Raw genomic sequence first — 14479 nt, 5'->3', positions numbered from 1 at the left:
CTAAGAATGTGCTGCCTCTGGTAATAGCGCAAGCACCACAAACTGCACTCGCAGTCTGCGCCCTATTCACTAAGGATATTGCTCTAATCATATACCAGCGCAAAAAACGCCCACAAAACTGACAGGTTGGAGCAAATTTCCACCTGATTTACCACACATGGCAATGGATTTGCGCCAACAACATGGTTGTTATAGTAACAGTTGCGAGAAAGATGACATTATAAGAAAGAGAGGTTGGACCGAGAGTGTTTATAGCGCCATTAAACTGTACAGAGCAGCGAGGACAACGACGTCATTCATTCATAAAGTACAAATTATTGGTGCAATTGTTTTTTTAAAGTTATGTGTGGGCCGACAGTATGCAACGTAAAAATGATTGTAAAATGCCTCCCCGCCATTGCCGATCAGCCCGGGTTACGTTATGTGTCCTAAACAAACATAGAAAATCTCTCTCTCGCTCCTCTCTGCCGTGCATGTTGTGCCGCAAATGGCAAGCACTGCTGTCATGATGCCGGGATCGAGGTTGCGGCAGGTTTATATATGCTTTCCATAAATGTTATTTGCACCACGCAAACTACATGTGGCTGCTATTTGCGCTGACGTTAGTGAATTAGACGCTGTATATCAATAAGTCTCATTTGCACTGAGTTGGGCATATTTTGCGTCAAATGTATGCAAATTAGCTAATTTACATACGTGCAAATAACACCGGCACACCGTGACGCAATCTGGTTATCAGTGCACTTAGTGACAGATTTCCCCATCTGCGCGCGTTTAGGGAATTAGGCGCTCCTCGATAGCTCCATTTTTACCAGTTAGCGGCGTGCAAAGGCGACGCAAACCTTTAGTGAATAGGCCCCTCAAGTGCCTGTTTTTGTTCTTCTCACCATGAAAATGAATGATGGGACCAGCCAGGGGGCAGGAGAAAACAAATATAATAAATGTTCTTGATAATGCAACATTAAGGCACTTGTGCTCAGTGCTGGCTTCACAATTGATTTTTGGACTTTCATTTTCTGATGATCACTCAAACTAAAGATCTGATGTGAAAGTTTAAAGGCAACATTGGCTCAGCGGGAGCAAAACAGATTGTGAATCAGATCTTAGCAAGGAAAAAAAATGAAGCACCGTTAAACAAGACATTTTGAGAAGCTTGGCAGGAAGAATATGATCTCTGATATCATCTTTCCCATCATGTTTGAGTCAACCCAGATTAGACCCAAACGGAACCTGCAGTTCTCTTTGGTGGGTCCAAGTGTTTCAGGTCTTGAAAAAAGTCCTACGGTTTTTGGATAACAAACCTGGAAATTTGATCAAGAATTCTTTGATCTTAACATTCCAATAATCCAAAATGTGGCTGAATGGTTCAAACAAAAAGTCCACTTTGTGTTGCTTTGAAGGTTCCTATTTGTCTTACGGTCAATGGTCAGTTAACACTCATCATTAGGAATATGAACAAAATCGTTTGTTTAGAGATAAACAGAAAAACATGTTCAGGTGTCTCCTTAAAAAAAAAAAAAAAAAAAAGTATAGTTTTGCAAGGGTTTCTGGTCTCCCTGCTGCCAGGAAGATGCACAATGTCTGGATATTATTGTGCATCAAGAAAATAAACAATGTCCTGGTGTCTCCTTGAACCAGAATTAGGTTTAAAAAAAAATAAAATAAAAAATAAGTGTTTAATACTCCAACCAAAAAGCGTGGTGGTCAGTCCACCATCATTGGTCAACCAGGACCTGGGACAAGGTCCCCAAGCCTTGAGAAGAAGAGAAGTCTTGGTTTCGCCTTGGTCACTCTACCGTTGTTGTTGAGGAATGTGAACAAAGTCTTCAAGTCTTGGGATAAACAGAATAACATGAAGTTTTGGGGTCTTACTGATCCAGAATCAGTCTCAGGATATGGAAAAAAACAAATCAGAATTTCTGGGATCCATAATTCTTCACTCTTGAAATCCTCAAAGTCACAAAGTTTAGACTGAAAGCTCCAAACCCTGAGTTCAGTTTGGAGATTCTCGTAACTTGGACAAGGATTCAGGAAAGCAGGAAACGTGATGATCTGGTCTCTCCTAGATCCAGAATCAATCTTTGAGTGCTAAAAGTTGTCTTAACTCTTCCAAAAAAAAAGTGTGGGGTTTCTCATCACCCTGCACTCACAACATGGAACATTTGCTTAAGTTTTAGGGTGACAGATGAAAAAACACACAAGATTCTGATATCTCTGTGATTCAGAATTTTTTTGTCTCAAGACCTGAAAGTTCCCAAAACTGGATTGAAGGTTTAAAACCCGAAAGTTCATTTTGGAGTTTCTGCTAACATGGACAAAGTCCTCAAGTTCTGTGATAACAAACATGAAAACAACTGTTCTGGTGTCTTCTTGATCCAGAATCATTTTGGAGTCCAAAATGTTAGGCCAAAGGTTCCAAACAAAGTCGAGTTTGGGGTTTCTGGTTGCCCTCCCAACAAAAAGTCAGATTTAGGATAAACTGGAAAACAAGGCTGTTCTGGTGTCGCTGCAAGCTACAATTTCTAAGTCTTGATGGCCAAAATCGCCACGTAGCCTCCAAACAGAAAGTTCAGTTAGGGTCCCGCCATTGGCCGGGTTAAAACTCAGTTCCGACTCTCCTGCCATCTGCAGGCGTCTTCAGACTCTGACGGCTCCTGGTCTGTGTCCATTTGAGACTCCATCGCCGTCTCCCATTCCTCCTCCTCGTCTTCCTCCTGCAGGTGTTTGCCCTTGTGCACTGCCGCCTGGAGTCGGGCAATGGCCCGGTCGATGGTTTTGGTGGTGACCAGGTTGAAGTCGTGCATGCTGACCAGGTGCAGCAGGAAGTTGCGGCGCAGATTCTGCTGGACCAGGTGATCGCAGTGCAGCTCGGTGAAGAGCAGGCACGCCTCATTCATCTGGTGGTCGGCGATGAAGCTGGGGGGTGGGGGTGGGGGGGGCAATGTTAATGTCGTGAGCGTGAGACGGCGGCGAGCATAGTAGGCTAACGTTAATTTGGGGACAAACCCATGTTTCATGACGTGAAGGTTCCACAGCTTCATGACCTCCTTTTCGCCCTCATTCACGTCCGTGAAGTCTTCGATTTGCTGCGGGTGTGCAAGAAACACCATCCACACAGAAGAATAAAAGAGAATGGTTCATTCAAACAACATCCAGCATGATTGCTGATAAATGTGCATCATGTCGGCATCGTAGCGACCTTGATGGTCTTCTCCTTGAGCCAGTCGGGGTCCCTCTCATCCTCGCTGTCCACGTCCATCTCCTGCGGCGGTCTGGGCACGCAGCTGTCGCTCCTGAAGTACAGTCTGTTGTGTCCGCCAACGTACGACCTAAGACGCTCGTGCTCGCCGTCCTCGCACTCCAAGAACTCGGACAGACTCGGCTTGCTGCGCTTGGGCCTGCACCCACATCAGACATTTTACAAGTTCAGAGGGAAGGGCTTGAAGAGACATACATTTTGTATTTTGATTTTTTTTTTTTAAAGGGATTACACAACGGTATATATAGGCATATAATAATTAAATCTTACCTTTGACACAATGGCGATGTATTTTATTTATTTTTTTATGAAATATTAGGTGTTTTGCTGGTTCGTTTTGTAACACGGAAGTAAAATGCCCGGCTCAGTAAAACCCCGCCTCTCCCCGTGTGATTGCCGCGCCCCCCCCCCGGCGAGTCAACTGCAGTCTGTTGTTGGAGCTCTGCATTTGAGCACTCTAAGTATGCCACGCAACTTGACGCAAGCCAATTCTTCATTAAACATTTGAAACAAAACTGCTCCTTGCCGCAAGAAATTGTGGCGGAGGAGATAGAAGAGAGAGGAAAGAAGGAGGAAAAAAAAACACAAAAAAAACGCTGGGCTGGTTTTGAACCGGGGACTTGCTGCTTACAGAGCGAGCACACTAACGCTATACTATTCGTTCATTTAGGTTCAACAGTGCAAAAGTTTTACTTGTACTTTACACAAGTGTCAGCCAGAACCTTTATATGATTTTAAGACAGCCAATTGTCATTGCACTTTGGCATAGCAATTGTGTAACATGGCTAAAAGCTCCAAAAAGTTAATTTTTTATGTCGCTGTTCCTTTAAAGTGGCAAAAGCCGTGACATTTCTGTGTTTTATTTATATTTATTCAGCCGATAAAGTGGATGAAGTGGTTATCTGAATGTTATTCTGTCAAATACTGGAATCAGCATCAGTCAAAAAAAAATAAAAAATTCCTAATTGTCAATTGTTAGGCCCCAGTTCATACTGAACCATAATTGCCAACAGATGCGACAAGATGGTGTCAAAACACTACTTTTGTCTATAAATGAAGCTTCAAACTCACATCGATTGTTCGCTACGACCAAAACAATAAGTTATTTCTCCATCATGTAACCGGAGTACCTGCAGACCAGGACGCGAGTGACGGCCGCCCTCTTGACGGGTCCGTTGCGGCTGAAGGCGAATCCCGGCTGGCCGTGGACTTCCTGAGGATTCCCGGCGTGCGAGAAGTCGTGGCTCTCATTGACGGACACCTCGATCTTGGCTCCCTTGGGGTGAGGCTGCGCAGCAGCAACATTGACCAGCGGTTAGCCACACTTGCATCAGGTGGTTTGTTTATTGGGGGTGCGGCGTCCACCGACCACGTAGTTGAAGACGAAGCGCGAGTGAGACAGTTTGAGGTGTTTGATCAGACTGTACAGCTTCCTGCAGTTGAGTGTGCACCAAGGACAGTGAAGGTCGTCTCTGGCCTCAGTCTGCTGCCGACTGTTGTTGTTGTACTGGAACTACAGGCAAGACACACACAAGGTAGAAAGTCAAGTTTAGCTGGTAGAACATGACTAGTGGTTGACATGTACTGTAGTTGACCTGGTAGGAGGTGAAGGCTACTGATAGAAGATGACTTTGATTAGTAGTTTTATTATGTGGTAGGTAAGTTTACTCCTAGCTTACCCATTAATCTTTGGGGATGAAGTTTACTATCAGTTTTCCTAGTTCTGTAGAGGATGACATTTGTGAGTCCTTTACCACTAGTTTACATGCTAGTAAATGTACCAGTACCTTTACTTGTGGTTTATCTGGTAGAAGATGAAGTTTACAAGTATGAAGATGAAGTTTTTAATTAGTACCTGGTAGAAAGTAAAGTTTACGAGTAGTTCATAGGTAAAAGTGAAGTTTACTTGCTGTTAACCTGATAGTAGCAATAATAATAATAATAATAATAAATCATCTTTATAAAAGATGATATTTACTAGTTCTCTACCCAATAGACGGTACAAGTGTACAAGTTAAGCATAATTGGCCTGGTATAAGATGTACTTTTATTTGTAGTTTACAGTACCTGGTTGAAGTTGATTGGCAGTTTACCTTATAAAAAAGCGAAGTTTTCATAGAGGGTGATTTCTTAGGTGGTTTAATAACATATTTAGATGGTAGAAGATGAATTGTAGTTGTAGTTCACCTTGTTGAAACTGACATTTATTGGTATTTTACTAGGTAGAACTTAAGGCAAGATTTTCTAGTACTGCAGTTTACCCAGTAGAAAGTGATTACTAGTTTAGTGCTGTTTAATCTGTAGAAGATGTAGTTTATTAGTCCTTTATCTGGTAGGAGTATAAGATGACTCATTGATTACCTCGTAGAAGGCAACATTTTAGTTGTACTTTACCTGGTCCAAGGTATTTTACGACTAGTCATTGACTTGATATAAGATGTTATATTTGTACTTTACCTGGTAGAAGATGCGTAGTTTGGGTCGAGGTTCTGCTGGGACATGTTCTCTGGTTCTGGTTTGGATTTTGTCTGGGTTGATGGTTTCTTTCACAGCTACGTGCAAGTACATGGCGCCAGTAAGTCCAGAAGCTTATACAGCCTACTCACATGATCATCTTGTTAATGTCCTGAGGGCCTCACCCTGCGTGGCATGTGCAGTGTTCCTCAACGTGTTGGCTACTTTGCTCTCCCGGTTGGCGTCAGAGTTGCGCGTTGCCAGAGGTTTGGTGACGGGTGCTGTGGAATCGTCGCAGACGTCACTGGTCCAACGCAGAGTGAAGTGAAGAGTCGGGCCGTCACAGAATGCCTCCAACGGAGGAATGTGCTGCACACGCACGCACACACGACACAACAACACTAATTTTCTGACAATCCCACCCACACAACATGTACAAAAAAACTCCTTTACCTTTGTGTCCAGTATTGTCTCCCATGTTGCCGTCAGGTTGTTGAGCGGACACAGCTGTGTGAATTCCTGCATTGAAACTTCATAGTCGCCGTCTAGCAGCTGCAGACGTCTGGAAACGCACAAAATACATTCATTATATTGATATATTTATGTATAATACATTCCATGTGGGCGGCACATGTGGGCTAAATAGTTAGCACGTCCGCCTCCCAGTTCTGAGGACTCGGGTTCAAGTCCAGGCTCCGGCCTTTCTAGGTGGAGTTTTTCATGTTCTCCCCGTGCCCGTGTGGGTCTTCTCCGGGACGGGTACTCCAGTCTCCTCCCACATTCCAAAGACATGCATGGCAGGTTAATTTGGGTGCTCCGAATTGTCCCTAGGTGTGCTTGTGAGTGTGGATGGTTGTTCGTCTTTGTGTGCCCTGCGATTGGCTGGCAACCAGTCCAGGGTGTACCCCGCCTACTGCCCACCCCCCGCGACCCTTGTGAGGAATAAGCGGTCAAGAAAATGGATGGATGGACATTCCATGTGTTTGTGCATCACCTGCTTTTATCAAAGACCATCATCTGCGCCACCAGCGTGCTTTCTCCATCCTCCCTGACGGGGGCGCTCCGCCTCTTCTTGTCCATCATTTCCTCAGACAACTCTGGAGTGGGAAAATCATTTCGAACATCTTGTGGGCACATCGTGTTAATTTCGTCAACAAAAACTAAACAAATATAATTTCGTCAACACAAATTATTCACCGGACTAAAACTAGACTAGACTAGACTAAAACCCTCGTTAATAAACAATAACTGGGGCTATATCAGTATGCATTTTCGTCGACTATTGAAGATGAGACAAAAATGTACTTCACTTAATAAAAATTGGACTAAAGTCTATGGACATTTTAGTCCATGAACAAATACGAGACGAAAATGACATGATTTTGTAAGATCTTGTCTCTGCTAATCTGTCACGTCTGTGACACTGTCATGTGACACAGCACAAACACATGGGACAGAGGAGGTGGATTCATGGTGAAAGGTTATTAAAACAAATGTAAATTATAGTTATAATTTAACATTAATCCAACGGCTATAACGTTCCAACAATAATAACGTGACTGCTAACTAATGCTGTATAACTTACTAGCCTATAGCATGGAGCCACTTGTTGATATACTGTAATTGTGTGTTAAGTTGTTTTTCATCAAAAAAGATGAGAACATGGGATGTGAAATAGTTTTAGAGTAGTTTTAGTTTTAGTGTTTTAAAAGGTTCAATAAATCTGCTGACAAAAAAAAAATTATATAGGGGTAAAAATGGTTGCTCTGACTAAAACGTTCAGTTTTTGTTGACTACAACTAGACAAATAAATTTACGTTTTCTTGGACTAAAATAAAAACTAAAATGCTCGATTTATAGTCGATTAAAAATGGACTAAATAAAAATGAGATGAGGTTAACTATGATAAAAACTAACAAGTGTGACTGAAATTGGACTAAAAACTAAGACTAAATTTAAAAATTCAAATTAACACGACTTCTTACTCACTTTTTGTGCACAATGGATGGGGAAAAACATCAATTAAAATCAGAATTTGGATTTGTAGGACAAAAATGGGATAGAATTAGAAATGGGATTGTTGTGGAACAAATTTCATTTGATTTGAAATCGGGAATGGGATTTTTGCTGGAAAAAAATATTGTGGAAATGTCTATTAAATTATGAAATATTTTTGGAGGATTTTTTTTTTAAATCATATTTATTGTGAAAGATTAAAATTGTATTTTGTGTAAAAGATAAATAATTGATATTTGTAAAATAAATAAATTTAAAAAATTAGAAACCAAATTTTAGTTAAAAAAAAAACAAAAAAAAAACTTACAATCACATATTTGTGGGGAAAAAATAGATTGGATTTCTGTGAAAAAAAAAATCAATTATAATCAGGAATACGATTTTTCTAGAAAAAAAAACATTGGAAAACTTCTTTCCTTCTTTCTGTTGGAAAAATGTTTTGTCAGAAAATATATTTGTGTGTGTGTGTGGGGGGGGGGGGACTACTACTATAAAGACAACTCAAAATCTGATTTTTGCAAAACACTAATTTGAATAGTATTTTTGTGAAAGAAATCATTAATTTTGTGTGTGTGTGCGTGCGTGTGGAAAAAAAAAGCTAGAAGTCAAATTTTAAGAAAAAACAATGCTTAAAAAAATGTAACTTGTAAAAACACTGACTTCGTATGTGGACTGCTTTTTATATCACGCTTTTATCTACACCATATGATGCAATGCCTCACATTCACACACAAATCCACCAGTGGTCAGCTGCTACCAGGTCCACTGGGAGCAAATCGGGGTTCAGTGTCTTGCTCAAGGACACTTGACATAGTCACAAGGGCTGAGGATCGAACCGACAACCTTACCACCTAATGACCACTCTTCCACTGAGCCATGCCATGACGATTTGAATAGCATTCTTTGTGAAAGAAATCATTTAAAAATTAGATTTTTAGGGTGTGTGTGTGTGTTTGGGTAATGTAAAATGAGGTTTTTGTGACTTTTTTTTTTTTTGTAGTCCATATGAATGATGTTTTTGTGCTGACCTCTGTGGTGGCACGCCTCTCCATTTGCAAGTCCATTGAGGGGCAGCCCGTGGTCATATCCGGGCCGCGACACTCTGAAAAGCAGCGAGTAGGACTTGACTAGGTGTGAGTTTCTGGCTTCAAACTCGCTGCTCGGGACCAGCAGGTACGGAAAGCTTCCGGAATGTCCTGGACCACCAGCAGAGGTCAAGTCTGGGTTGAGTGGAACTTGCTTCTTCCCGGCTGGAACCTGCTTGACCGGACAGCTCACATCCTGGAAAAGAAAGCCCACACTCATGGTATTCAAGCTTGACTGATTCAGGCTTAGTCAAACTTAAACATAGATGGTGTTTGCTTTAGTTTCTCACAATAGTGAGTACCTTCTTTTCATGGGACAACACTTGAGAGATGACTTTGCTACAACGTAAAATACTCCGTACACAGCATGATTAATAGTATATTTTTACTGTTCTAGGGAGAACTTAGCACACAACCATTAAGACCCATAACACTGGCAACAAAAGTGAGTACACCCCTAAATGAAAATGTCACAATTGGGCCCAGTTAATCATTTCTTCTCTCTGATGACATGTGACTCATTTGTGTTACAAGATATCAGGTGTGAATAGAGCACAGGTGTGTTAACTTTGGCATTATTTGGTGATGTTTCATTAAAAAAGAAAAATGTATGAAGCATGACAAACGATAACGTATGCTTTGGATATTTGACAAAATTCCAAAGCACACAATTCAAATGAATAGAGACTTTGCATATTCTTCAGATGAATACTGATCTAAATGAAGGTTTGGCTCCAGATTTGACAAACCAGGAAGCTCTTCATGGCACTCAGCAATTAGCACCGGAACAACTCCGATTTCCAATATGGCCACACTCATTGCACAAAAACATTCCCAAAAGTCAGGTTTAGAGAGTGAGAGAAGAATCAAAGTAAGTTGGGCTTCAGTTTGGGAGTTTACGAGAATGTCATTTATTATTTTTTTGTGACACACCAACAGATTCTATTGAGGTTTGGACCATTATTGCTCTAAACTTATTTTCCTAATACCATTAGTTCCTTGTCTTTCAGGCAACCTAAATGATACTGAATGGGGTCCAACCTATGAAACTGAAGAGGCTGACATGACTGTCCCTCAGTTAAGGGTAAAGGTGCAAGCAAAATGACTGAATATCAACATCCAAAATGAGTCAAGTCCAAAATCATGTATGGTCAAATGCCAAAGTCTGAGGAAAACAACAATCTCTGTAAAAAAATAAAAATAAATAATAATACTAATAATAATAATACAAAAATAATAATAATAATAATAATAAACCCAGATTATGCAAACATTTCTATATCAATCCCCCAGATTTTATTGAAGTCATAAAATCTGAGATTGCTCTCCTGCAAAATAAAAACAATTAAGCCCACTCTGGTGCTCAGTGGCTCAAATAGGAATGAAAGGAAAAAAAACTTGATTATTTGATGACATCATCCCACCTCACCTTCCTCCTCTTGTGACAGACTTTAACCAGAAAGACTTCGAGAGACACGGAGTTCTGCTCATTCTCACAATCCTGAGACGGTTGCCCTGACGACAACAAAAAGCAACAAGTCAACCAGTGAGCTGGCTCGAACGAGAACAAATGGGATGCAAACTTACCCGATTTGTGGAAGAAGCCAGTGAAGGTGAGCTGCAGATTGGGCGCCAAGCTGATGAGAAAACCACATTAAATTGGGTATATTTGCATTCAAACAAGTCAAGGGAATTCAATATTGCACATAAAAAAACACTTACAGTAAGTCCGCTACCTTAATGCTAACACATAATGGAAAATGCCAAAGATAGGCTAACAAACAGCATCTACAGTAAGTGGTGGTGTTGAGCAACAGATATCTGAACACAAACCATGCATCAACACATGTAGACAAACAATACAACAATACTCATTTCAATGAGGAAATAAACTTTGAAATACAAGTATTTTGAGTTATCACTCAAATTCAACTCACATCACACTGGCACCAATGTATTTACAATTTCTTTATAATAAATGAACCAATTATTTAATACAAAAACCCATTTTTAAACTAATATTGTATCATCATTTAACTATTTTTTTAAGTGTGTATTTATACTGTATCAAACAGTGAGTTATAGTGGACTTGTATCGCGGCCAATTAGTGCAGTGACCAACCAGAGCCAGCAAATGGAGCCGCAACAGAACAGACACACTGTGTCCTCTCATGATGTCATCAGACCAAGCCAACATGGTTGGGCCTTGGCGGAGGTCTCTTCTTACCCATGTGTCTCTTGGTCTCCTTGCATCTTTTCCACTCGGAAGAGCAGGTCATCCACCTTGGAGCTTTTCCTGGGCAAACAAACGATACGTTAGCAACAACAACATTTGGAGATCTCCACTAATGTGCGCCTTGTTGTCACCAAGACATCTTTTGTATTAATAACACTGTGGAAAAGCGATAATGCAGTAATTCTTGACTGGTCGCACTCAGCCAGTCAAAGAAAACACATCGAGAGACGCGTCTGAAATTGACTGAACTGAATGATCACATGATTTTCAGCTGATTGGTATCGGCTACCAAAGACGCGCCCGCAGTCAGAAAAAAACGGTTCAGCACATGAATGAACACTGCAACACCAATACTATTCATTAGCCTGCTTACAGCTATTTGCGTTGCTTGTTAGCATTAAGCTCAGGGACATTCCCATGGCAAAGTTGTGTATATATTTTTCATTATGTATTCTTGTTGCTTTATATTTAGTTGTAAACCTCAACTGGGACTTGAATTTAACAAGTGAAAGGCTCTTCTTTGAAGATTTGTTCACTTTCAAACTGTTAATTGTTGTGAAGCAAGTTGAATTGAGTCCGCTACAATTTCTAGTGTTATGTTACTATTTCAAATTTGTGTTCATAAATAAATTAATAAATAAAAGTGACTGATCTACGGTTCGTATCTTGCAAACGGTAAAATCAGGTCATTTGTAAGTTTAAGTGAAATTTCTGCTTTTTGTCTCATTTATTTGCTTCAATTGGCAAATGCTTCATTTGTAACTCCTTAATAAAGCGCTCTGACAGGATGTTATATAGTAAGCATTTAAAATACTGACCCATGTGTGTTTTTGGTGGTTATTTTGAAAAATGACTTATGAGGTGACAAAACGTGATGACAACTTGTGCTTTAGAAGGTCACATTACAGTGTGAAATATAATGAGTGCTGGCCACATACTATTTTGACACAGAGAAAAATGCATGCACAGTTTCACACATTTGACCATCAGTTGTAAATTTCTTAAGAGGCTATTAGTGTTTTATATTGTGCAGCTGCCTCCTGAGGCTCACATACATGGTATTATTTTGAAACACTTAACTGGTTGATGAGTTCGCGAAGCAAAGGCGGCCTGTGGAGTTAAGCGAAAACACCTGTGCAGACCCAGTGTGAAGCACTTGTATAGCACGAGTGAGAAAACACTTCAGTTTTGTGCCTGTAGTTTGCACTTTCATTGGCAACTAATTGCATGAGGCAGGAAGTGAAAGTGAACCGCTGCCGCCTGACAAAGAAGATGATACATATATCAAACTGAACGACTGAGCTCAATTGCCAGAGGATGAACACTCAGACCGTGCGGCAAAATAATGAGTCCAGATGAGCATGTGATAAAAGCAAAGACAAAAAAAACCACAAAAAAAAAACATTTGATTTTCAGTCAAGCAAAAAGGAAAACAACCACTAAAACAATTTTTGTTTTTTGGTGTCGTTACCTCTTGCCATTCTTCCTCGAGTTCCTGTGTGACATGTAGGTGAGAGTCCTGTGCAGGAATATGGGCTAAAATTGGAAAGGAAAGAAGGATATTGTTAGAGTAATTCAATATCAACAAATTTTGAAATTAAAAACATGTGTCATGGAAACTTACAGCGATCAAGTTCCTGGTGCGGAGGAACCTGTAGATTTGGGTCGGTTCTGGAGACCCCGCCCCAAAAAAAACAAAACAAAAAAAAACAAAAAAAAACAAACAAACATTTAGTGTCTATAACCAGCAACATTTTCTTGAAATTTAATACCGCTACTTTCTAACTAATGAGATTTTCATTTTGGCTGGAATATTATGCAGTAGTACTTAATTCTTTTTTCTTTTTTTCACGTTTTAAAACTGGTTAAATATTTTTGGTGATATCAATAGAAACAACACAGCTTGATGACATGTTACAAAAATAAATGATTGTAAAACAAGATATGATTGGTGGAAGACTGGAGGTGGAAAAATAGTCCAAAGTAGAGCTTAGGTGAGTGAAGCACGATAAGTACCTCCTCAATTTATGTAATTAATGTACCATTTCAAACACACAACAAACGTTGAATGAATTAAGCAACTTATGACGTTGAAGCTCACTCTCGAAGGCCTGCAGGAACAACTCGTGGTCGGCTTGGACGAGCTGCGTGTTGGGCTTCTTCGTGTCGGCGCAGGACGGTGAGTACAGTCCATTCGCCCTCGCCCCTCCGCCACCAGAAGTCACCGGGTGGCTTCCAGCCGAGGGGCCGTGCCTGTGTGGAGCCATCTGCTGGAACCAGGGGACCTTTTTCGGCTTCTGCTTGTCAAGTCAGGAAAGAAAGAAACTTGCCTGTTTTCTTTGTCAAAAAAGAAAGGAAGAAATAGTAGCGGCGTCTGGTGGAAAAAGCTGCAGATGAGATGCGGACAATTAAAGACAGCTGGGGGGCTTTTAATCCTTCTTCTTATTATTATTATTATTATTATTTTTTACATGTCCAAGCGAGACCCCAGAGAGGCAGTCTGGCGCGGTGGAGTTAAAAAGGACGGCTGAGAGGCTCCAAATGCAAGAGACGAGAGTCACCCAACGCCGCAGCTCGTCAGCTAACTTCCTTAGCCCGGCTAGCGAGCACGAAGGAACTCTCCGCCCTCGCCATAGAAAAATCAACAATAAATTAAAACAGAGACGCGCGCGCGCATTTAATGCACACTGGGTGAGGTTTAAGTCCACAATTTCTTTAATACCGTGATTGAGCGCCTTTTGCCAAGTTGAGGTTTTTTTTTTTTTTTTTTTGTCTCAGCATCGCAATTCAGAGCAAAAAAATAAATGTTATCCGGTTAGTGTTTTCAAAACAATAGTAATAATTGCGATCAACACGCTATATTGTTATTTCATACTAACAAACTGTTTATTTCAACGTAAAAAAAGTAAAAACATGAATATTAATTTATTTCTACAAATCTAATTACAATGATTATTTGTGCTTTCATTTAGTCAACTCATTACTTTTATTTTAGCGACCGATAACTCAGTTCCCTTTTTCCGGCCATAATGACAAAACCTTAACCATCACCACCAAAGCTGGCAAGGACGCGTTCAATTTTTATACACATTGAAAGATCCCGCCTTCCGAGTGCTCCAGCCAATCACACCACTTGTTTGTGAAACGCTTTCGCTTGATTGGTGGGGGCGTTTGCCTTTTCACGACAAAGAGGCGTTCAAGGTAATATCACGGTTTATTTCGCTGGTTGATATGTTCAGCTGCAGGTTTTATATGTCATTACAGTACCGCGAATTGGACGAGTATTTTAAGGCTGAAACTATACAACTTTTTTTTCCCCTTCTGCTTTCCCTTTCAACGTAAACGTTTTTTCTATTTTTATTCAATGCATGTAGTATTTTTTCTTATACACTATTTGCGTGTATGTTGCAATACCTTCACAATGTGTTT

The 14479-nt window shown here is 40.5% G+C and overlaps 1 protein-coding gene across 1 annotated transcript; it reads right to left on the bottom strand.

The window, feature by feature from the left end:
* Positions 1 to 919: 919 nt before the first annotated feature.
* On the bottom strand, positions 920 to 14084 carry LOC144025320 (polycomb protein suz12-B-like). The gene is made up of 16 exons (XM_077531176.1): positions 13152 to 14084; positions 12675 to 12721; positions 12522 to 12586; positions 11042 to 11110; positions 10402 to 10451; positions 10244 to 10329; positions 8758 to 9010; positions 6708 to 6810; positions 6167 to 6275; positions 5899 to 6082; positions 5717 to 5811; positions 4629 to 4772; positions 4390 to 4547; positions 3200 to 3398; positions 3007 to 3086; positions 920 to 2916 (listed from the first exon to the last, which is right to left on the bottom strand). The coding sequence occupies exons 1-16, from the start codon at positions 13315 to 13317 to the stop codon at positions 2604 to 2606; spliced, it is 2121 nt and encodes a 706-aa protein (XP_077387302.1). The 5' UTR covers positions 13318 to 14084; the 3' UTR covers positions 920 to 2603.
* Between the last annotated feature and the right edge of the window lie 395 nt (positions 14085 to 14479).

Source organism: Festucalex cinctus, chromosome 1, assembly GCF_051991245.1.
Source record: "Festucalex cinctus isolate MCC-2025b chromosome 1, RoL_Fcin_1.0, whole genome shotgun sequence".
In the NCBI taxonomy this organism is placed as follows: Eukaryota; Metazoa; Chordata; class Actinopteri; order Syngnathiformes; family Syngnathidae; genus Festucalex; species Festucalex cinctus.
Note: the sequence above shows the minus strand (reverse complement) of the source record. Positions and strands in the feature narration are given on the sequence as shown.

Coding starts and splice junctions, on each gene's coding strand:
- LOC144025320 (XM_077531176.1), bottom strand. CDS start 13,317: ATGGCTCCACACAGGCACGGCCCCTCGGCTGGAAGCCACCCGGTGACT. Junction 12,722..13,151: donor GTTCCTGCAGGCCTTCGAGA/GTGAGCTTCAAC, acceptor CGGGGTCTCCAG/AACCGACCCAAATCTACAGG. Junction 2,917..3,006: donor CTTCACGTCATGAAACATGG/GTTTGTCCCCAA, acceptor CCCACCCCCCAG/CTTCATCGCCGACCACCAGA.